Source organism: Alternaria incomplexa (assembly GCF_024043165.1).
Source record: "Alternaria incomplexa strain BMP 0042 chromosome Unknown scaffold_3, whole genome shotgun sequence".
Classification (NCBI taxonomy): Eukaryota; Fungi; Ascomycota; class Dothideomycetes; order Pleosporales; family Pleosporaceae; genus Alternaria; species Alternaria incomplexa.
The window spans coordinates 1,206,848-1,230,554 of NW_026249852.1; the positions used below are offsets into that span (position 1 = coordinate 1,206,848).

At 54.3% G+C, this 23,707-nt stretch overlaps 6 protein-coding genes across 6 annotated transcripts; 4 read left to right on the top strand and 2 right to left on the bottom strand.

The window, feature by feature from the left end:
- Positions 1–3,987: 3,987 nt before the first annotated feature.
- Positions 3,988–6,567, bottom strand: J4E90_002796 (uncharacterized protein; the record flags this gene model as incomplete). The annotated part of the gene is made up of 3 exons (XM_051432372.1): positions 3,988–6,276; positions 6,325–6,510; positions 6,565–6,567. The coding sequence occupies 3 exons, from the start codon at positions 6,565–6,567 to the stop codon at positions 3,988–3,990; spliced, it is 2,478 nt and encodes an 825-aa protein (XP_051293794.1).
- A 3,548-nt stretch (positions 6,568–10,115) lies between these two features.
- Positions 10,116–12,066, top strand: J4E90_002797 (uncharacterized protein; the record flags this gene model as incomplete). Its single annotated transcript, XM_051432373.1, has 2 exons — positions 10,116–10,137; positions 10,208–12,066. The coding sequence occupies 2 exons, from the start codon at positions 10,116–10,118 to the stop codon at positions 12,064–12,066; spliced, it is 1,881 nt and encodes a 626-aa protein (XP_051293795.1).
- An 804-nt stretch (positions 12,067–12,870) lies between these two features.
- Positions 12,871–14,022, top strand: J4E90_002798 (uncharacterized protein; the record flags this gene model as incomplete). Its single annotated transcript, XM_051432374.1, has 1 exon — positions 12,871–14,022. One exon carries the CDS (start codon positions 12,871–12,873, stop codon positions 14,020–14,022), a length of 1,152 nt encoding a protein of 383 aa, XP_051293796.1.
- Positions 14,023–14,571: 549 nt separating this feature from the next.
- J4E90_002799 (uncharacterized protein) lies at positions 14,572–16,621 on the top strand (the record flags this gene model as incomplete). Its single annotated transcript, XM_051432375.1, has 3 exons — positions 14,572–14,661; positions 14,711–15,030; positions 15,331–16,621. 3 exons carry the CDS (start codon positions 14,572–14,574, stop codon positions 16,619–16,621), a joined length of 1,701 nt encoding a protein of 566 aa, XP_051293797.1.
- Positions 16,622–17,485: 864 nt separating this feature from the next.
- On the bottom strand, positions 17,486–19,280 carry J4E90_002800 (uncharacterized protein; the record flags this gene model as incomplete). Its single annotated transcript, XM_051432376.1, has 2 exons — positions 17,486–18,966; positions 19,016–19,280. The coding sequence occupies 2 exons, from the start codon at positions 19,278–19,280 to the stop codon at positions 17,486–17,488; spliced, it is 1,746 nt and encodes a 581-aa protein (XP_051293798.1).
- An 801-nt stretch (positions 19,281–20,081) lies between these two features.
- MSH3 (Mismatch repair protein msh3) lies at positions 20,082–23,566 on the top strand (the record flags this gene model as incomplete). Its single annotated transcript, XM_051432377.1, has 3 exons — positions 20,082–20,871; positions 20,932–23,431; positions 23,485–23,566. 3 exons carry the CDS (start codon positions 20,082–20,084, stop codon positions 23,564–23,566), a joined length of 3,372 nt encoding a protein of 1,123 aa, XP_051293799.1.
- Positions 23,567–23,707: the final 141 nt, after the last annotated feature.

Below are 23,707 nucleotides of genomic sequence, written 5' to 3' on the forward strand. Positions count from 1 at the left end.
CGTTCGCGATTCAAAGGATTCAGACTAGGGGTCTCCTTCCCACGTGGCACATGGTGCACTGCAAGGAGCATTCATGCAGGTGTTTCTTTTCCATCGAAATATGTCGTCAGGCGCCCCCAAGCGCACCCTGCATGCGAGCAACACTTGCGTTATTGTCTTGCCGACAATGCTATATTCTCCGCCTCTCAGCGTATCTACCGTTTACGGCTGGTCGAACCGCTGCTTTCCCAGGACAACGGCTCTTTCGGAAGCCCTCGCAGAGTCACTTGCATCATGGTCCTCCTACGTCAACTGGGCGAGCCCATTGTCCTACAGATAGCAGGTTGCGATCGATTCAAAATCATTGGTGAACCTGAAGCTCTTTCTCTCGATCTCAAAGATGATTTCATTCTCGACATGCGCTAATGTGCGTAATATTGCTCGATCACACCTCCATGAAAGCTACTCCACCTTTGAGCCGCCTCCTTAACGCCGATACCTCAATCCTGAGTCGTTTACTCGTGAACCTTCCAGAAGGCGTCCTTTGGTCCAGTAAAATCAATCTTTCATAATGTGGCGCGTCATTGTGCTGATATCGAGTGCACGCGAGCCGTGCCAAGCCTCTTTTTTCTATTGAAGCTATTCAGACCCAAAAGAGGTAATCACAACACCAGAACGCGCTCGCTTTCAACGTTGTAGTAATCCCTTGTTGCACTTGTCGCAAAGCGTATGCTCGCCGTCTCCCCGCGAGCTTTGAATCTTCTCGGACCAAGTTATCCGTGATCCATAGCGCCCCCGAAGGCCTGGAAGACCTCTTTGCTCTGGATAACCTTGCTTTGGGCCTTAACCGACCTCCATTCAGAGTGATCCCTTTGAACGCTTGCCTTCACTCATCGGACTTGGGCGACCCGAAGGTCTATTGAGCAACAAGGTGGCCTATTCATGTTCTGGGGTGTCAATAGAGAAAAGGAACGCCTCCGTTAGGTTCTCTCGTGTGATTACATCTCTCTTTCGAACTTAAGTACTCTCCCCAACACGCACCAATATCTTTCGACATCGTCTGCACCTTCAAGGATCAGCATCAACTACCTGATCAACAGTCGATCCTCTCCAACCTTCACGATACTTTACCACACGATCTTTCCAAGTTCGACATCATGAAGATCTCCGCCTTCATCGCCTCCGCCATCCTGTCGGTCACTGTTTACAGTGCCGCCTTGCCAGTTCCTGCCCCCGTCGCTCCACCCGCTGCTGAAGGAACGAGAAAGCCCGTTTGGGGACGCAACGCTGAAGCCGCACCCGCTCCTAACCCACAGAAGCATAAGCCCGTCTGGGGACGCGCTCCTGAAGCTGGGAAGTGGGTGTATCCCGGAACGAAGCCCGTTTGGGGACGCAGCGCTGAAGTAGCACCCGCTCCCAACCCACAGAAGCATAAGCCCGTCTGGGGACGCGCTCCTGAAGCTGGGAAGTGGGTGTATCCCGGAACGAAGCCCGTTTGGGGACGCGACGCTGAAGCTGCTCCCGCTCCTGACGCAGGGAGAAGGCCAGTTTGGGGGCGCAACGCTGAAGCTGCGCCCGCTCCTAACCCACAGGGTGGGCCCCTTTGGGACACCAAAGTTGGCGCGACCGAAGACGATGAGGAGTAAACCTCTTCACGATGAGAACATTCTTCGACTCTCACATCGCACTACGACAACCGCCATTTCAGCTGCTCGATTGCACCATCTCCTACCTTCGATTCAGAACACTCGACGCACACTCGATCATTCGCAAGTCATACACACGCCAGCTACACTTGCAGTATGACCATCGACAACTACGCGACGAGTCTTGTGTTATTATACCGATAGCTCTACACAACACTGTCTCAGTCATGAGGCATGTTCTGGTACCTCATCAGTACACGGACAGAGCTTGACCGGTCTCCCACCTCTTGGACCACGTTCGTGGCATGGAGAGTTTGTACATACATGGTGGCAGACGTCTGGTTAATTCTTTTTCTTATATATGTATGTAATAGTCAAACTGTACGAGCTTGCTCGATTTCCTTCTTGGTATCTAGTAATATATTCGTGTCCATGCTTCCACCACGTTGCGGTTTTGCTGGCATGATCATCCTTCCACTATCCAATCATTCATACCACACTTACTGAACAACATCGGTGTGGCTTTGATCGTCCGTTGTCAGCTCATATACACAGCCCCAAACTATGCATCTGGTCTTCCATACCGAGCTTCAAGCAATGGTCACGTAGTCGAACTCCGACTCCATACGCATGTTCGTACAACATCGCCTCGTCCAACTCATCACACGTGCTCCCCTCGGAATAGCCGCTCAAGCTACCACCGTAACAGCAACAATCTCCGCGCCCATGGTCCATCACTACCGACACTACCATGACTTCGCGCTCATGTCACGACGCACCAGAGATTTTGACAGCTGTCAGTGCGACCTTGCCTTGTAACGTGCATCATCTAGTTGGAAAAGAGTGCACCTATGCAGGTAGCCGATGTCATTCACACGTTTGCGGTCGTCTAGGAGCACCGAGAGGGAGGCTCTAAGATTGAGCTCCTTGGTCGCTGGCATGGACTTGTGTGATGGTGGTGGAGAAGATGGGGATTGTGCTATCAAACTTCTCGGCGAGGGAGCGAGTCGGAGGTTGTGCGACGCGGAATGAATGTCTGTTTTGCCTACGAGCTGAACTGAGAACAATGCAACCTCGGAGGAGCGATGGAAGTAGAGATGAGGTTGAAGTTGGTGTACGGCTTCAGCTCCATTTCCCCCCAGTCTCGCCCACTTTCCAATAAGTCGATATTTCGCATATTCGTTTCCAATAAATATCATCCCGTTTCACCGAAGTCACACAAACATATCCAAGATTCCAATGAATGCCCTGTCGCCGGACCGTCGTATTGCCAAAACTCCACACTCAAAACTTTAATGTGTCATTTGATGAGTATCGCAATATCAAACATTTGTCACCTCACAGCCCGATCCAGCCCTGCGGTACACTAACCGTCCAAGGCATTTAACAACATGCCTTGTCAACGAACGATTGAGCTGAACGTATCGCACATTATCGCTTAGCATGTCACATATCGGGTGACGTTTCACATGCGAGTGATGGAGGTTCATGCGCGAAACCAAGCGAGCGGACCAGGTGGCATGTGTGTTTTAGGGCTTTAAAGATTGATTTTAGCAACGGAAAGAATTTGGAATAAGAATAACAAGTAATGGATCATAATTAGCGGTATTATGTGGATAAGTTGACTATATTCGTGGTTGACGTATTCGGGGGCCGACGTGGTTTCGTGATGGGGCTGCTTTCGGCCGGGAGAGAACAACGCACACCGCCGGGGCGACCCCACGAGAACAACGTCGGAGACCGAGTGTTTTAAAGAAAGTGACGAGCATGGATGCTTCGGAAGGCGGTGATGAAGTGGTATCTATACGTGGAAGCACGGCGATGGGTGGATGGAGGAAGAGTTTGTAGTATGACGTTCATTCGTGTTCATGGATAGTACCTAGATGTTCCTTCACCTTCCCGCCCCACATTTGCATCCATCTCACTTCATCTCAACATAAGGACAGCTTTTAGACAAAGCAAAAAATACCACCCAATTCAAGGAGTGATTGTTGCAAGACCTCCACGCTCGAGCAAAATGACCAAGACATTACCATGTTCAAACCAAAGAATAACCAAATGTTCCCTGACCTTGCGGCCCCGCTCAGCGTTCCAAGTCTTTAGATGTATGCAGTAGTGAAAGTAAATATATGCTGCCTCCAAGAGATTGGGAGAAGACACAAATAGCAGTAACATGCAGGATGGCGCAAAACAAAAAGAACAACGGAAAGGGTATAATAGCGGATCATGATCGGACTGAGGAAGAGGAGATTGCGCAGAAATCAAGAAGACGACAAAACATACGCTCGCTTGCTAGACCAAAAACAATCGAAACAAAAACAGACTAGTAAAGGAAAGTGTGATGGCCATGTAAGTGTAGCCATCACATGTTAGCGCCATTGACATTGACTTCGTAGCCGTCGCTCTTAGCCTTCAAGGCCTTAGCCAACATGAGCTCACGCATCCAGTCAATTCTCTGGTCTTTGGTAGTCACAGCAAAGTGCTGGACCTTGCCGTTGGGCATCACCTTCTTGACATCGCCTTTGCCAGGTGCGGCAGGCACAAGCTGGAACTCAAATGCAGGAGTAGAAGCAGCTGACTTCTCCTTGTGATGGCCCGATGAGAGCTTTAGGGCCTTGAACTTGGCGGAGAGCTTGTTGGAAGCGATCGATGAGCATGCTACTGCGTAGTCGTCCACGTCGATCGTCTGCAGTGCGGATGAAGATGGCAGCTCATTGGGATGCATAGCTAGCTGTGTGCCCTGGAGGCGGAAGTGGTGGTCTTGCCATTCGTGACGCAGGAGCTTCGTGCGGCGCTTCTTCATCCATCCGTGGTGGTTCACTCCCTTGTACACAAAGCCTCCCTTGTGCAAAGGCGCAATCGTGTCACTAGCTTCGCTGGCGAATGGCTGGGTAGCTTTGAGCGGCGACGAGCCAGCGCTGTCGCTAGTACTCACCGAGTCGTCGAAAATGGTTCCGCGCAGGGTGTCGTCATCTGAGTGGGCGGTTGGGCTGAACACGCGATCCTCAGCAAGCGCCGGCATGGGCAACGAGGGGCGCCTTCGGTCGTGACGCGATCCAACTCTTTGGATTTGGGGCTGGTACTGCATGTTCGGGGGCACGGACTGGCTTGTGTCGCGACTAAGTGGCTCCTGTTGCACAGCAGTCACAGGAACGTCCATCTCGGAGAAGGGCGTGCCGAACCGGTAGACGCCACCTGGTGACGCTGTCCTACATGGCGAGAATGCGGTGTCGGGTGCGAGGTATTGTTGTACTGGGACTCCTTGGCGTGGGTTACCAGCCGGTTGGGCAGACATTGAACGTGCGGGAGGAATCGTCAATTTGGGAAGGCTCTTGAGATTCGAATGAGGTGCTGGCATGAACTCCGGCGGGTGCAGAGCTGGAGTTGAGGGTGAGCGACCGAACGGATCGAAAGACTTTGTTGTATGCGCCGATGTAGATGCAGAAAAGGCTGAAACCTGCGGGTAGTGCGATTGCTGTGGTATCACCAAGAAGGGACGAGGTGGGTATGATTCTGTAGGCGGGGTAGGAGGAGCCTCGATGGGAGTAGCGCTGACAAAGGGCTGCTGCTGGCCTTGTAGGGTGAGGAACTGTCGCACATTGTCTTGTGGGTCGCGTTGCTCGAACTTCTCTAGGTCTTGAAGACTGAAATCAGGTAGCTGGCCAGGCCCGAGGACGTCGGACGATGCTACGACAGACGGCACCACAACAGAAGGGGTAGCTTCTGAGTTCGGGCGGTGGACGTTCTCGACAGCGTGGGACGCTGTTTGGGGGTTGCCTGGGTCACCCGCGATGAAGATATGACCACCTTTCTCGGGCGAGATCGGGAAGCCGTGTTCCTGTTGAAGTCTGGCAAGTTGCCGTTGTTGCTTCCTCCATTTGGCGCATCGTTCACCCTTTGCGCACACGTGTGGCTTGGGAAGCAGCTGTTCAATCGCTACAATGGAGACGGAATGCGCAGGTGTGATAACATCGTCTGTCATGTGGTTCCCTCGCAACTTGTCGCGTCGACTAGCTTTCCGGCCCTTGCTCTTGGACCTGTTTCGTGCCTCTGTGCATGGTCGTTCAATGTCTTCGAAAGGAGTCGGGATGGCTGCTGGGGCAGTTGGCGACATCAGCCCGTCGGCAGTGCGCAGGGAATCGATCTGGTTCCACAGTTGGTGTCTCTTGCCAAAGGACTGAATCTCCAACTCCTTCAGGTCGTCAAACTGCAGATCCAGGAGTACCGCACCGGAGATGTCGTGCTCCATGAACTTGTCAATTACGTCGTCTTCAAATCCGTTCTGATACATCCAGGTAGCAACGTCTTTGGAAGTCCAGGCGCGCACTTCAGCGTTGTCCAAGTGGGCAACGGCGAGAGCGATATTGTTGTACTCTCTCTGGGGGACAATGGTTTCGGGAGTGGCCTCTCGGAAGGAGGTTGGAAGACGAAGTGGGGTTTCTTTTGGCAGGAGAGGCGACATCTGCATTACTTGGCCCTCGTCAAACGGAAAGTCGCTGGACGACACTGAGGCGCGGAAGAGGTGTGGTCCTCTGGGGCCTTCTACTGACTTCCGCTCTGGCCAATAGGCGAACTGTGGTCGTACTTCTTCCGCAGGTGTCTGTACTTCCTCAAAAGTAGAAATCGTTGTTTGACTTCGCCTGTTGTCGCTCTTTGGAAAGTCAGTGTCGCATCTGGTGGAGGGCCAGAATATACATACAGACGAGCCACTGAACTCCTCGAATTCGCTAGAATCATCCTCGATATCGGTGTATGCAACACTGATGTGAGAAACCGGGCGCTCTAGCGATGAGCGGGCCGTTAGAGCATTGGAAAAGAACGACTGTGTCTTTCCTCGTTCGAACATTTCCACGCCCGGCTCCAGCGGGGTGATGGGTGTCATGGCCTGCTGATCGGGATGTCAGAACCGCACATGAAGAGGACTGTGAGTCTAGCTTACCATGATCACGGGTTTGGAGCGTACACGCTCTGTGGGAGGGAATTTGGTTGTTCGGGAGGCTGCTAACAACTATTCCGGGCGAGTGTCGCGAGCATGGCACACACACAGTAACAGCACAACGATCGAAAACGGAGAAAGGGACCCTTCGGGTGGAGAGCGCTTGAGAGTCTTTTGTAGAGGCTGCTTGGGCGCCGTTGACGGTGGGGGAGTGTGGTTCGACAATATCACACTTCGCAGCTGCACGAGACAGCGCATGCCTGCTTAAGCCGGCCACTGAGGCAGTCGACTCGACGAGCGACACCGCTTCTCGGCCAATGTGAATCCGGGCCTTTCCCGCCCGCATGCTGGTCGAGGGTTAGGCTGGCGCTTAGACTCGAGCGTTGAGAGGGCGTGAGACGGCCCCCATTCGCTGGGCTGCAGATTGGCTGGCGGGCTAATTCTGCTCGATGAGGACATTAACTGCCATTAATACCTCGCAGCGCGGGCCAGACGCATGAAGAGGCCAGGGCCGTCACGGATCCACTCAGGATCAGGGTCGACGGCAGCGGATCGCGTCGCCGCTTGTCGAGTGCAGATGCGACGACGATCTGAGCTGGCCATGCCGTGCCCGCGTGCTGTTGGCTGCTTCGCGGTGCCTGCGCAGCCCCAGAGTACGTACCTCGGGATGTTTTTCGTCCAGTCGCATCACCACCGCCACCGCGACCAAGTCATGGCAAGTCATTTTGAATGTCACTTGACCGTCGAGCCTCTGCTGCGCTGTGTCGGTGAAGCTTCGGTTCGGAGCGTCGCCTTGGTCCCAGGACTGTGGCTGGTTGAGGTCGCTAGCCGACAGCCTCATCAGCGACATGCAGCAAGCGATATTGGCACAACCATATCACATGCGGATGCGTTCCGTGCTCGACGGCTGTGTGCAGCCTGCAGCCGTGCGCGCCGCCGCCGACTCGAGCACACCAGCCTGTCGTCATCGCTGTAGTCGCGTTTTCCGAGCATTGCGAGCACTCTCCTGCCCGTCGGACCTACCTCGATGTCTCTTGCGTTGTCGTGCGACCTGGATGCTAGCACAATCAGCATGCTAGCACAATCCCCCGAACCTTGACTCATCCCACAAGCGTCCCCAGTGGCCCACCGGCTATCTGCTACCGTTGCGATGCCATGCCAGACCGCCGCTCCGACCGTTGCACACCATCACCTAGCACCTAGCCCATCCACGACGGCTCGCCATGGGACCCTCATTACCTTGCCGACCAACGGTCGCTCGCAGCGCTCCTTCACCACGACCCCGTGACTGAGTGGTCCTGCGGCCAGCCGCATCTTTTGAGTCTGGTGTTCCACTATCACCATGGCCTCGTTGAAGCGTGGATGCCAAAGGCGAATCAGCGTGCGGAGACGACTTCCCACGATCAGACTACCAGACCGCAAGTTGTGCAAGCATCAAGCATGCTCCCCAGCAACCTCGATGAACCGCGCCAAGCAGAACAGAATTTCTTTCTCTTGTGCTACGTGCTGCATAGTTCGTGAAATACCAGCAGAACGGCTACCGTCCCACATTTCCGTGCATTACGAAGAGTCACAAACTGCTCGTGAGCATCCGGCTCCGAAAGCTCTGCGCATGGCGCTCAAGACCCGGTTAGATTTTCATCACCACTACCCCAAGTGGTGCCCGAAAGCGAGCGATGAAATTGTCCAATTGTGCCGTTGGCCAGATTGGCCATCTCAATCTATTCCGCCTCATCTTCATCACCCCAAGGAATCCAACAGGATGCATGGAAGGCAGTATCATATCCAGATACCGGGGAACGATAGCGGCTTTCAGCGGGAACATGACGGCCAAAGCATGAATGCGCATTGTCAGGTGAGCAATCCCGTGCATGCCCAACCGTCCGAAGAGGTACCTAGTCGCTAGAGGGCCATTCGTGGACTACCAAGTATTGATTGTAATTGTCGGTAACCAATCGCACGTCTAGCAAGTGGTATCACATCCCGAACGGGTCTCGCTTCACCTGTCTTGCAGGCATGACGAAGGTCGACTAATTATGGGCATTTACTTTGAGCCGGCAACATAATTAAGGGCCTATACTTAGCAGCGGCCCTTCCCTGTCACCCACCGAGATTTCCTTGCCGGTGGCTTGCCCCGCAGTGTAAGCTAGGACGATGGATGCTGTCATTGGATACACAGCTTCACTAGAGAAAGCTTGTCCTGCAAATTCCAACCCCGTCAACATGCACAAGCGACCTGCTTCGCGTGGGAGCGCACGCTGACTGGATGCCACTGCCTGTCGTGCCATGCTAACTCGCCGCGTTACTCGAAGGCTCACCCACTCTACTTCCAAGGTTGTCCTCTACCGCGTAGCTCGGGAAAACACCATCAACCGACCTGCCGTGTTTGGTCGACAATGCGGTCTACGTTTTCGTTCGCCTAGCTACTAGCTGGTCAAGTCCCGCTGTGGAAATGATCACGACAGCGTGCACGCGAATTGGGCCGCCTCGAGTCTGCGTGACTCTGCCCGCAAAAGCCCGAACGTTCTGGCTGAACGTAGCACAGGCGAATAGATTCGAGTAGCAGCCGCATCTCGTGGGACCACGAGTCGCTGTACCTTTGTTGGTGTCGACACGCGGGCAGGTACCAATACACCACGTACATGGGACTTGCAGATGCTATGCCATCATCTACATACTTGGCATACTGCAGTACGGGATCTGCACACTGCACAAGGCCACCAGTAACGTCCGGGCCGGCCACTTATCGCAGCCGCTTCATGTACTTCCTAGGCCGCTCTTGGACGCACCTCGATAGTGCCCCGCAAGGAGGTTGGCACAAGAGGGGATCAAGGCATACGGCCCCGGTCAGCAAAAACTCTCAAGGCGACATGGGAATATGCTTCCAGTACTAAATGGGTCATTTAACTTGCTAAGGTCGTTGCGGGGACCAGTAAGCCGATCGATAGCCGTGGAGATATACGCGCTAAGTGCTGCTGTTGGCTCTAGCGCGGCGGGTAGAGAGCCCCAAAATAGCTGGGAGCACAGAATGACCCCAAATGTCGACATCAGGCTGCACGCCAGGACTAGTCGTCCAATCAGTGTGCCGTGTGCGTGTGCTGCATGGCGTTCGCATCTCCCTCCCGTTGGATGACCACCCGGCCTGATAGCAGGGACTCCAATTATAGATTCAGCAATATTTGTGAACATTCTGCCGTTCGTGGTAGATATAAGGTACATGTCCTTCACTAATACTTCTCCACGCAACAGGTAGACCGCATAATTTGGTTCCGCTCCTTCCTTCACATCAAGCCCGCTGGTCAGGCTTTGAATACCCATCTTTAATTACGAGCAGCCCGGTCGAGCCCTGCCATCCTGTCCCTTACGAATCGTCCCGTCGCGCGTTAGTCGTTATTGCCGCATTGTTTACTGGCTTTCCTCATATACCACCGCTCTGGGTACATCAAGCGTCCATGTCCTCCTCGTCCGCTCCCCCATCCGCTACCAAACAGTCCTCCACCATGGTAGGGACTACAAATGCTGCTAATGCAGCAAAGCAACAAGCTGCAGCAAAAATGCACCGTCGTTCACGATCAGGTAAGGACCACCCTTTCGATGACATGCAGGGATCCTGCGCATGGACGGTTGACTAACGGGAGCTCTGCAGGGTGCTTCACATGTCGCCTGCGACGGAAGAAGTGTGATGAGGGCAAACCATCTTGCCGCGCCTGCAAACACCTTGGTCTCAAGTGCGAATACAAGAGGCCAATGTGGTGGAGCAACAATGAACAAAGGCGGACTCAGAAAGAAGTCATCAAGAACATCATCAAGCGCACCAAGCTTAACGAGAAGACAGCACAGAGCGGCGCAATGGGCACCAACACACCACCAAGCCTGTGCCATTCCATGCAAACTGCCGACACCTTCTCAGACGGTGTCAGCTGCACTCGCGCGCCATCTGTCGACTCCCAGAACTCGCTGGACTACAACTTCAACCCCACTGTCACACCCGACTTCTACAACTCGTCAATGCCTCCGCCAATGTTCGCCCCGACTTTCACCCACCCAGGTCACTACGTACCCTACGACATCGACATCAAGACCGAGAGTCAAATGTTCATCAACGACATTCCAACTCGTCGCGATTCCACACTGTCTTCCTACAGTCACTACCAAACTCCGCCCGCTCACATCTATCCCACGGACGACTGGATCCAGAAAGATTACTTCGAGCGCCGCGAATCGTACATTGAGGAGCCCCTCGAATTTCCCATCTTTGACTACACTACCTACGGTGCTTTCAGCCCATCACACCAGCCCTCCATTCAGGTCGAAGACTGTGATCGCCATCTTCTCAGCCATTTCCTCGACAACATCATGCCCACAGCATTCCCAGTTCTTGAGACAAACCAGCCCGGCGCTGCGCAGCGCGATGTGATCATTCCAGCTCTGGAGTCCAACAAGGCTTACCTACACTGCTGCATGAGCATTTCTGCGCTACACATGAAGACCACTCAGGGACTTGTGGGAGAAGAGATCGACCAAGACATTCAACGGCATCGCGGAGAAACCGTTCAGCAACTCACTGCGGCGCTCTACAGCGACAGCCAGCATGGTCAGACTCTCGAGGCCGCGCTTGGTATGATCTTTTTCCAGTGCTCAGTCGGCCGATTCAACGACGGCTTGATGGACATCCCGTGGCATGGACACTTCGAAGCAGTCCAGAACCTTGTTCACAGGCTCGAGCTCCCCGCGCAGATGATCGCGATGAACGGACAAGCACACGCCCAGCCTCCCTTCAACATGACACTGGCTTCCTGGATCGACATCCTCGGCGCTACCATGCTGGGCAGGACACCATCTTTCGCTGACACCTACCGCGAGAAGCTCATCGCTGACGCATCATCTGGCCTCGCCGAACTCATGGGCTGTGAAGATCGCATCATGTACCTGATCTCGGAGATTGCTTGCCTCGAAGCGCTGAAGAACGAGAACATGGATGTTGTCCAGCTTTGCGCGCACATCAAGCTCCTCGGTGAGCAAATCAGCTTGACTGAGCCTCCCCAGGGATCGCTCAACAGCGCCTACACATCTACCGGCGAGATTCTTCCAAGGCAGCTTCGCCGCAACATGACGGCAGTGTACCGTCTAGCCGCCCGGATCTACTTGTGTAGCCTAGTGCCTGACTTCGACCGCACATCAGCCACATTCGTCAACCTGGTCAGCGCCCTTTGCAAGGCTATGGAGTACATTCCTGCCGGACCCGACGGATTTGACCGCTCCCTTGTATGGCCCCTTTTGGTCGCTGGCTCCGTCTCGGTGCAACAGTCAGGATTCCGCAGCATGTTTGCTAAGCGCTCCGCCCTCTTGGGCGAGGCTGCTAACTTTGGCTCGTACGGACGAGTCAAGAACCTCTTGGAAGAGGTATGGCAGGTCAACGACGACAACCTCGCGAAGGGCAACACCCAGAGTGTCCACTGGCGGGACATGATGCGCCAGAAGAACTGGGACTTTTTACTCATCTAAAAAGCCTGGGCTCTTCTGCTGGTATGCATCCTGGTCTGGTGTTTCTCTTCGCGAACTACATTCTCTCTGCGTCTGTCGCTTGCCGTGCCTCTTTCGACCACCACAAAAGCGCTTTGCTTATTTCTTTGCATATATTTTCTTCACTACGATACCCACTTTTTGTAATTTGGATACTATTGGCTCCACGGGAGCAATGCAGCATTTCTAGGGCGCAGCAGCATCGACTGGATGGCGTTGGAGGGACTTTACGGGTGACGATTTCACGGCCGAATCTGGGGCGTGTTTGGAAAGGGGCACATGGAGTGCATGGGAAGCTAGCGCAGCACCCAGGCGCCAACATGTATAGTAGAGTTGGATGGGGCTCGAGCGAGCGCCCATGGATGGAGGAGAGAATTGAAGCTGAAACGAGCGTATCGCTCAAGATTACAACGCCTCTTTGGTGCATATGTGACGGTGATTGGCTGTAGAGGGTTGGCGCATGTTGCTGCTGAAGAGAGGCCTCTAATTTTAGCGAGAACATGGGGCGGATTGCGACGCTGCAAGTCGACGCGTACAGCAACAGACGACCAGCACAACGGCCGCTTCGAGTTTGCCATCCAAGTTGCAAGCAGGTTGTGGGGGCAGCATCTAGGCTCTGTCGACTGCATCGCGTTGCACGCCGTCGAGTGCGGGCCCGTAGAGACTACCATTTTGCCGTGGCCGTTATTAACACCTAGACTCGTATTCCGCCCCCACCCAGTTGTATAGACGTACTGCACCGCGCCGCCTGCATCGCGCCCTCGACATCCGAACTCCACCTTTGCCATGGCGTCTCCAGCGCCAGTTCCCTTCACCTCGCTCGACACCAGCACGCGGCAGCCAGCGAAGGATGAGGTCGAGTCGCCGAGCATCTCGAGCACAAACGCGCTTGCCCGCTACGAATACGAGGCGGGCCACGCCAATGCCACGACGGGCACCAAGATCCTCATGGTAGAGTGGGAGGACGACGACACGACGCGCGGGGTGCGCGGCGACTGGCACATCTCGTGGGACGGCAGCACGCGTGTGCTGCCGGCCGACGACCAGCCTGCCAACGACGTGAACCGCATGTATTTCCTGCTGCCTCCGGGCGTTGCGGTGCCCACCAGCGTCACACTCACGCTACGGCCCCAGGACGCTAGTATATCGCCTGTGGTCTGGCACACCAACCCTCTGCCCGCCCTGTTTCCGCCTGAACTCGGAGCCTCCGCGCGTGCAGCCGGCAAGAAGGGCGTGCTGCACACCATCTGGGCCAAGAAGCGGTTACAGGTCTTGCAGAAAGAGATTGAGGCCGAGTCACGCAACAACGTCGAGGGCATTGGCCTGCTCATGGTGGTGCAGGAGAAGGAGTGGATCGAATCAACGTTTGGCGTCAATGCCAAACCAGCCGGCCTGAGCATCTCGTTGGGGGAGCCGACGTTAGCCCCGATGAAGGGTCCAGCTAGCCCACGGTCTCCAGGCGGAGGCAGGCTGATGGACAAGCTGGCTGGCCTGCGACTGGGCACGAGCGAGCGAGACCTCACACCGAGCAGCAGCACGCCGGGCTTCTCCAACCCTCTCTCACCTGAGTCCTCAGACATTGCCATTAGCTCCTTTTCCGTCTTCAAGGGAGCTAACCCTTCGGCACTTGCAGCGAAACCTCCACAGCAGCCGCAATCTGAGCCTGCAGCGCCACCTCGCAAGGTCGTTCCCCAGGCCCCGCCGCAGTTCATCACAGAGCAGCAAGGCGCCGGCATGATGGGTTCACTGAATGCTCTATCTGGCCCTGCGCCCATGTTCCAGTCACGGGACCCCCCTGGACCTGCAGATGAGGATGACAAGGACGATGGGCTGTTTGCACTACCGATAAGTCCGCGAAGCCCCGAGGTGGGAAAGAGCCCGTTTTCGTTTGCGGTCAACGAGACAGCTCCATTTTTGAAAGAGGAGAGTGCTGTCTGAGTACTGTCGTAGATGAATCTACGGGTACATCAATGTGTAGCATGGGTGCGATGTGTTAGTCACAGGGTCGATGTAGCCCTTTATGAAAGTGATACCTTAGTGGCTTCCTGCCGCTGCGAGAATTCATTCTAGTTGGAATTATCGAGAGTGATATTCCCATCATCATCACTGCCAAGATATAGTGAATGCAGCATGGTGATGTACACCGTGAATGTCTCAACATGATGTGGGCACCTCAATAACGAGTGAAAGCGACAAAGGCCAATGTGTAGGAGATGCAATCCTCAGATATACTTGCCGGTGACTGAGTAAATCAGCAGCGTAACTGTACATGGTGGCTGCAGACTAGGTGAAGATCGCTGCACGTACCAAGGCGCTAGAGGGCGTCGCTGACGAAAGTTGCCGACGCGATCTCAGGCGCAACTTCGACGCTCCCACGGTACTGTCGCAAAGCCCCCAACACGTCCAGCTCCCCATCACCCTCCGTCGCACTCCTCTCACCCCCGATCACGAGACACAACCCACCGGCACCGATTGACGCGCGACAAAATGCTCACCACCGGACGCGGCAGCATTGCCCAGATACACTACACGGGCGAGGAAGCTGCGGGTGAGATCAACAAGCTTCTCAGCGCAGTCGTGAGTAATGCCCCACCTGACCGCGACCACATGCTAACCCATGCTGCAGGTAGAGAACGAAGACGACTTTGAGAGATGGGAAGCGCTCGTCACTCGCGCCTCTGACCTCGAGGGCGGCGTCACCCGCAACTCCAGCCCATCCGCCATCGAACTGGTGCGCAACGTGTACGACTGCTTCCTGACCAAGTTCCCGCTCTTCTTCGGATACTGGAAGAAGTATGCCGACCTCGAGTTCTCCATTGGCGGCACCGAGACGGCCGAGATGGTCTACGAGCGCGGTGTCTCGTGCATTACACCGTCGGTCGACCTGTGGGCCAACTACTGCACCTTCAAGATGGACACATCGCACGACAACGACATCATCCGAGAGTAAGTCTTGCCTTTCCTCCCCTTCCCTCCTCCCGATTCGCAGGCTCAATCTCGCCGTAGCCAGCGGCAAGTCTGGCGCAGCCTGGCGTTGCGCCTGCAGACCTGACACAGTTTCGTTGCATGCCATTTGATGCACCCTCTTACTGCCCCGTTACAATATGCCCCACGAAAGAGCGAGATCGTACGCTAGAGTTCTGAAGTCGATGGCATTGCCGTCCTCTGATGGCATGAGAGGTTACTTCGCAAGATCACCCCCTCCTATCCCTCCCCATACCTGCTTTCAACATGCTGACCTAATAGTCTGTTCGAGCGCGGTGCTCATTTCGTTGGTCTTGACTTCCAGAGCCACCCGTTCTGGGACAAATACATCGAGTTCGAAGAGCGCATCGGCGAGCCTACCAATGTCACCAAAATTTACAGCCGTGTTCTACACCTGCCCATCTACCAATTCGCCCGATACTTCGAGAAGTTCTCCGTCCTGCTTAACAGCCGACCAGTCGATGAGCTAGTCGACCCCGATACCCTTGAGGAGATGAACAAGGCGATCCAGCTGGAGAACCAAGGACAACCAGAGAAGCCAGCGCTTGAGATCGAGCGGCAACTGCGCAACAAGGTCCACGAGCACTACTACACCGCATATGGCAAGACACAGCAGGAGGTGACCAACCGCTGGACTTTTGAGCAAACCATCAAGCGGGCTTACTTCCACGTCACAGAGCTCGAAGATGCCGAGTTGGAGAACTGGCGCAAGTACCTAGAGTATGAGGAAAAGCAGGGCAACTTTGAGCGCACTTCTTTCCTGTACGAGCGCTGCCTCGTTGCTTGCGCGCTCTATGACGAGTTCTGGCTGCGTTACGCTCGCTGGATGTTTTCACAGGGCAAAGACTATGCAGAGAACACAAGAATAATCTACATGAGGGCTAGCTGCATATTCGTACCAATCTCGGCTCCTGAAGTACGCCTGAACTGGGCGCGATTCGAGGAGAAGCTGGGCCGTACTTCTGTCGCACGCGATATCTACTTGGCCATACTCGACGAAGCCCCCGAAAACACCGAGACTCTCATTGCTCTAGCCGGAGTAGAGCGACGCCACGAAGGCAACGATGCGGCCGTCCGCCTCCTAGAAGAGCACATCGGTCGCTCAAACAACCACATCGGTGGCATACTAGCTGCTGAGCAGGCACGCATACTCTGGCAATGCAAGGGCAGCGTCGATGAGGCACGTCAAGTGTTCAAGGACAAGCACGAGCGCTTCCTGGACTCGCGCGAGTTCTGGGTCAAATATCTTGAATTCGAGATCGCACAACCCTCACCCGATCAGGAAGAGGGCCATACCCGCATAAAGGCAGTGCACGAGCTGATGCGCACAAAGGGCCGCTTCTCCGCAGACGTCTCCAAGGAACTCTCCCACTACTACATGGCTTATTTGATGGATCGTGGTGGCAAGGACGCAGCCGAGGAGTACATGCAGCTGGATAAGGATGTCAACGGGTATGTATCATCTGCTAAGAGCGACCCCTCCCAACTCCCATCCCAGAAGAAACGTAAAGGACAGCCTCACAATGCAGCAAACAAACGTCAGCGCAAGTAGTTGTGCTTTAGGTCTCCCCAGCACAGCGAAACTGCGATGCGCGCTGCTGGTCGAACCATGACTCTCTAGTGTCTATCATACCCCTTCTTGAACTTTTTAGTATTTACCATTTCCTGCACCTGCACGATCACTAGAAAACGTAATACACCACGATTCTCGTCCTCTCATTATGCTTGCTGACATTGCGTGTTCAATACAGTGCAAAGCAGATCGAAGACGCCGCTACTGCTCCTCCTGTGCCTCAAAAGCCTGGTCACCGAAGCCGCTTCTAGGAGTGCGATAGTAACTTGGTATGCGCCTCTTCGATGCCCTTTCTCATTGCTTGACTGACGGTACGGCCCAGACGAGGTGTGACCATCCCCATTCACCCGAGCTTTCCATATTCGAATCCTGCGCCCCAAGTAATGTATGGTCAGCTTTCCGTACGTTGCGTCGAGGCAAAAAGCCTTGATGCGATTGCGATATCCGAACCAACCGCCTTCTGATGGGCAGACTCCAAGCCATGGGTAGACCCGCGCTGTCTGTCTTATTCTCAGGTAAACCATTCTGCCCACTTTCCTCTAATTCTGTTGTCTACACAGTAAAATTTCTGGCGTTATTTCTTCATTACATGCGATATCGATGTTATGAGAGGACGTGCTCGTAGGAGATCTTGTGTTAGCTTGGGTAACGTCTGGTCGATAGCCGCTCGTGTCGAGCTGATGTATTTGTACAAAAGATTACAAAATATAAAGTAAAGATCATCAGCATCATCAGATCATGCACAGTGAACGTCCATGTAGAGGAGTTTCATCAGTACTTGAGATTATTCATGACGCATAGGTACCGTACAGCCATAACACCACCCGCACCCACATAGCCCGTCTACACGACAAACCCACCACTATTCTTCTGCCTGGGCTCACCCGCCGCCTCAAAAGTGCCATTCGTCAAGCGCCTCAAACCCTGCGCGGTACTCGACCCCGGCGCAACCCACGTAACATTACTGCCCAACCCCTTCAAGAAAGCCGTCGTCCCATTATCAAACCCATACTCAAAGCTGACCTGCGCCGGCACCAACTGATCGTGAATACGCGGTTCGGCCAGCGCCTCCGCCGTCGTCATCTCCCCATCGAGGATATGAAGCAGATTCTGGATTGTAGCCGTGATGATGCGACTACCCCCCGCTGCGCCAATGGCGACGTAGAACGCACTAGCGATGGACGAGGAGTTGAGGTGCTCGACGATGACGGGCGAGATGGAGGATAGAGGGCGTTTTCCGGGACGGATGAAATTGGCTGGCGAGGGGATGTAGCCGAACGCGTTCGTTGTGTTCGGGATGCTGAAATCGTTCATCTCGTTGTTCATAATGACACCGGTTTCAGGAACCACGAGCTTGCTTCCAAAGAGCAGGTTCACAGTCGTCGTCAGTGTAACGGCCATGCCGCTCTTGTCCGCCGTAACAATGTGGCTCGTTCCGGGTGTCTCGAGGGATTCCAGACCAGCGGGGTTGTAGTACGACACGTCGAACGTTTTGGTGTCGGAAATCTTGGACCGGATTTCTTTGGCTGTGGCTTCGGATAGCATTTGCTCTTGGTATGTGTCTATGCCGGAGAGGAAGAGGGGGTCGCCTAATTCGGCGCGCATGCCGTAGGCGAATCGCATGCTTTCGTCTAGGCGGTGCGTGGTTAGGTTGATGTTTGAAGGGTCGCCGACGTGGGAGTAGCCTTCCATGATTTTGAGTGTTGCGAGGGCGACTTCGCCGCCTGAGGGCGCGCTGCAGGCTGTGAGCTTGTAGTCACGGTAGGTTATCGTGGAGGGCTTGCGGATGGCGACTGTGTAGTTGGAGAGGTCCGAGAGCGTCATTGTTCCATTGGCGGCTTGCAGAGCACGGATTGTGGCTTCTGCTATGGGGCCGTTGTAGAATGCGTCGGGACCGTTCTGGGCAATGGTTTCGAGCGTGTCGGCATAGCGCTTCCGCGTAATGGTCTCGTTGAGCTGGAGGAGACGGCCTTTGGGCGCGAAATCGAGAGCAAACTCCAGGTCATCGACGAGGAAGTTGGAAGATGAGGTAGCGGAGACCATGTATTTGACTAGGTCTTCGTTGACTCTCCAGCCATTTCTGGCGACCTTGACAGCTGGAGTGAGGACAGTGGACCATGGCAGGACTCCGTAATTCTCGTGAAGATGTTGAAGTCCACGGAGTTCACCAGGGACACCGGATGCGAGACCGCCGTTGATACTGGCGTCTTCGTTGTTCTTGTACATGTCTTCAAATGCAGCGGCTGGGGCTGTTTCGCGGAAGTCAATGAATTCATATGTACCGTTTGGTGCGCGGACGAGCATGAATCCTCCTCCACCGATGCCTGTAGTCGTCAAAATACAATCCAGTCAAAAGATTTGGAAGATACTCACCTGAATGGTACATGCCGACCACACCTACACATGCCACAGTACCTACCATGGCATCGGCAGCATTTCCACCCAACTTCAGCAACTCAATACCGATGTGACTGCAGATATCACTTTCCGAAGCAACAGCGCCCAATTGGCCGTCCTCCAGTATGGGTGGCGCAGGGTAATCGGAGGACCATGACTCCCCGCTCTTGACCGGAGTACCCAAGACACTCTGCAGCGTCAAAAGGCCGGTGAAGCACTTGACCAGCGAACCGCGTGCCATACTCGCAGCAGCACAGTACTGACGAAAAGAGGAAGGAAGAACAAGCTCACCAAGCCAACGCGCCGCATTCCAAGTGCTCATCGTGCAGATTATATACTAGCCGAAGTCGGCTTGGTGGATCCCGTGTTTGCGCCCTGCCTTCCTCGCCCTGGTGATAGCCACGGCAATAACTGGTAACGTTACGCGGCTGGGACGGATTAGGAAGCTGCAAACGCACGAGGCTGGGATTGCGTGCGAAGCTGTCGCAATGCACCATTGCGGGCCGAGCGTGGACATGTTCAGGTAATCATATACTTGTGGTTTTGCGTAGTTTGGCCTATCGAAGTACGTGAGATAACGGAGCCGGGCCGTTGTTGGTCGGAGATAGGCGGGGGTGATAACGGTGGTCGCGTGCTGGGGTGTTTGTATGAGCAAAGAGAAATGCTGGGGAACGATGCATCGTCGTATGTGTGGTCATAACCTGAGAACATTACGGCTCAAACAGCCGTTAAGCTTTGTTGACAGCATGTCGTTCGGTCAAGCTTCAGGGCTGGATCTCCACCTAGCCAGTGCCTTTGCGAATCAACCATGATTATGATAGTAGCTGCCGTTGGACTTCATAGTTCAAAATTGTAAGTTAAAAAACCAAGGCTAAGTTTTAGAGCTGTATCCCTGGATAATGTAGCAGCCAAGCATGCGGACGAACCCCAGAAAACGTGACACCGTGATGTAATCTGAAGCGGTGCGCGTCGCCTGTCTCACGCGTCTCTAGCTTTCTCCACACGTACACCCGCCATCCGTCGCGACCCCACGAATCACCCAATGGCGCCAAAAAGTACCCAATCGTCGTCGCAGCCCAAGTCGTCGCAAAAGGGCACCCAGCAGACCATCTCCAGTTTCTTCGCGAAGAAACCGTCGCAAACGCCCAAACCCGCAGCCAAACCTGCTCCTAAGGCGCCTTCTCCGCCCGTAGCCAATGACGCACCCCAAGAGGAAGACGACGACGAAGATGATCTTCCAGTATCGCAGTCAATTCCTGTGCGCAAGCGCGCCATAGACGAAGATGACGGAGCTCACGACTCCGGTCGCTCCTCCCCCTCAAAGCGCGTTAGATTCGAAAAAGGCGACTCGCCCCGACAGACGCCTGCACCAAAGCCCGCGAGAACCGGCGACAGGACGTCCAAGTTTCTATTCTCTTCGTCACCTGCTCCACGGGAAGAGCACCCTGCAGAAGACGTGGATGATGCAGCTTCGCAGAAGCAGAAGGAGAGGCTACACGAGAAGTTTGTCAAGAAGCTCGGTCGACCAGACAGCTTTGCCGAACTGAGGAGGCGCAACAAGATCATATCTGAGGACAACCCCACTGCCAATGGCGAGGAAGGCGAGGGCGACGAGGAGGAAGAGGATGAGCCACCCCAGAAGCCCGCCAAGGGAAAGAAGGGCGCTGCGACGAAGAAGGCAAACAAGCTGACGCCGATGGAAATACAATACCTGGACATAAAGCGAAAGCATCTGGATACCGTCATCGTTATGGAGGTTGGGTACAAGTACAAGTTCTTTGGCGAGGATGCAAGAACGGCATCGAAAGAGCTGGGCATCGTCTGCATACCAGGTAAGAACACACGAGCGAATTGAATGTGAGACATAGCTAACTTCGCATACTAATATTTAGGAAAGTTCAGATACGACGAGCACCCTTCCGAAGCCCACCTCGACCGATTCGCGTCCGCCAGCTTCCCTACGCATCGGCTGCAAGTCCACGTCAAACGTCTCGTACAAGCAAACCACAAAGTCGGAGTGGTGAGGCAACTGGAGACAGCCGCGCTCAAAGCGGCCGGTACCAACAGGAACGCTCCATTCGTGAGGAAGCTCACCAATCTCTACACCAAAGGCACATACGTGGACGATGTTGAGGGCTTGGAGGCGCCTACCGAGGGCTCGGGCGCAAGCGTACAGTCGACCGGATATCTGCTTTGCATCACCGAGAGCAATGCAAAAGGCTGGGGTACTGACGAGAAAGTGCAAGTTGGGCTGGTAGCCGTCCAGCCTGCGACTGGCGACATCATCTACGATGACTTCGAAGATGGTTTCATGCGTAGCGAGATCGAGACACGACTGCTTCACATCGCGCCGGCAGAGTTTCTCGTAGTCGGCGACCTGTCCAAGGCTACAGACAAGCTGATACAACATCTGTCAGCTAGTAAGACCAACGTCTTCGGAGACAGATCGCGGGTGGAGAGAGTAGAAAAGCCGAAGACAATGGCCGCGCAAGCGTACAGCCACATATCGAACTTCTACGCGGGCAAGATGAAATCCAGCCAGGAAGCAGACTCAGAAAAGCAAGGCGCCATTCTGGACAAGGTACATCAGTTGTCGGAGCATGTAACCATCTGCCTCTCAGCGATGATCACATATCTCAGCGAGTACGGCCTGGAACACGTCTTCGATCTCACAAAGTACTTCCAGCCTTTCAGTGCCAGGTCTTACATGCTGCTGAACGGAAACACACTCTCTAGTTTGGAAATCTACCAGAACCAAACGGACTACACTTCGAAGGGCAGCTTGTTCTGGACCATGAACAGAACAAAGACCCGTTTTGGGCAACGGTTGCTGAGAAAGTGGGTTGGCCGACCCCTCATAGACAAGGAGAGATTGGAAGAGCGCATAGCAGCGGTGGAAGAGCTCAAGGAGGGCGAGAACACGATCCCCGTTGATAAGCTCAAGTTCGTGCTCGGAAAGATCAGGACAGATCTCGAAAAGGTGCTCATCCGCATCTACTACAAGAAGTGTACAAGGCCAGAACTGTTGGCAGCTTTGCAAAGTCTGCAGGAGATTTCGAGCCAATACTTGTCGGCGAAGACACCCGAAAAGAGTGGTTTCTCCTCGTCGTTATTGAGTGAAGCTGTTTCGAATGTTCCGAAGATCTACGATGACTTGAACAGCTTTCTGGAGAGGATCAACGCCAAAGCCGCAAAAGATGACGACAAGTACTCGTTCTTCCGTGAAGAACATGAGGCCGAAGATATCAACGATCTGAAATTGAGCATTGCTTCTGTTGAAGACGACCTCAACACGCACCGAAAAGATGCAGCTGCCAAGCTGGGGAAGAGCAAAGTAGACTTCGTCACTGTAGCTGGCATTGAGTATCTGATCGAGGTCAAGAGGAAGGCACCAGAAGAGAAAAAAGTGCCTGCTTCGTGGCAGCAGATCTCAGCTACCAAGACTACACTGCGTTTCCACACGCCAGAAGTTAAGCGCATGCTACAAGAGCGAGATCAGTACAAGGAGTCGCTGGCGGCGGCATGCGACAAAGCTTACATGGGCTTGTTAGAAGAGATCTCTTCCAAGTATCAACAACTGCGAGACTGTGTAGCTTCTCTAGCCACACTCGACGCCCTCCTCTCCCTGGCTATCTTGGCAAACCAGCCAGGTTACGTCAAGCCGACCTTCACAGACGACATCGAGCTCAACATCACTGGTGGTCGGCATCCCATGGTCGAGCAGCTGCTCCTCGAAAACTACGTTCCCAACGACCTCACCCTTTCGCACGATTCTACCCGTGCTCTACTGATTACAGGCCCCAACATGGGCGGAAAATCCTCTTATGTGCGATCTGCAGCTCTCATCGCCATCATGGGCCAAATCGGCTCCTACGTGCCCGCAACGGAAGCGCGACTCGGCATGCTAGACGCGGTCTTCACCCGCATGGGCGCATTCGACAACATGCTCAAAGGCGAATCAACCTTCATGGTCGAGCTCAACGAAACCTCCGACATCCTCAAATCCGCAACGCCGCGCTCCCTCATTATCCTCGATGAGCTCGGTCGCGGCACGTCAACCTTTGACGGTGTCGCCATCGCAGAAGCAGTGCTCGACTATGTTATCCGCGACTTACAGTCACTCACGCTGTTCATCACACATTACCAGCATCTGGCCAAACTGTCAGGCCGCTTCCCCAACGGTGAGCTGAAGAACGTCCACATGCGCTTTGAAGAGCAGAATGGCGGGAAAGAAGTGGTATTCTTGTACGAAGCTACGGAGGGTATTAGCCACCGGTCTTACGGGCTGAACGTCGCGCGGTTGGCGAGGGTACCGGAGAAGGTCATTGATGTGGCAGAGATAAAGAGCGCGGAGCTTGAGGAGAGCATGGGGGCTTGTAAACTGGGGAACTTGTAAGTCGTACCCAAGGCGGAAGATGCTGAGAATGAGTGCTAACATTAAGCAGGTCGCGCATGATGAAGGGTTTGTTGAGTGAGGGATCAGAAGCAAGCCTTGACCGACTTGTTGAGGGTATCGAGCAGCTGTAAGATATTGATGTGTTGTATTGTATGGAGATGCGACGGGTCACCGTTCATGGGAAAAGGTGGAAGCATCAGGCGTTTGATGATGGTGCATACGGGCAGTATATTTGCGTGTATCAACAACGCGTCGTCAATTGGGGTCTTGCC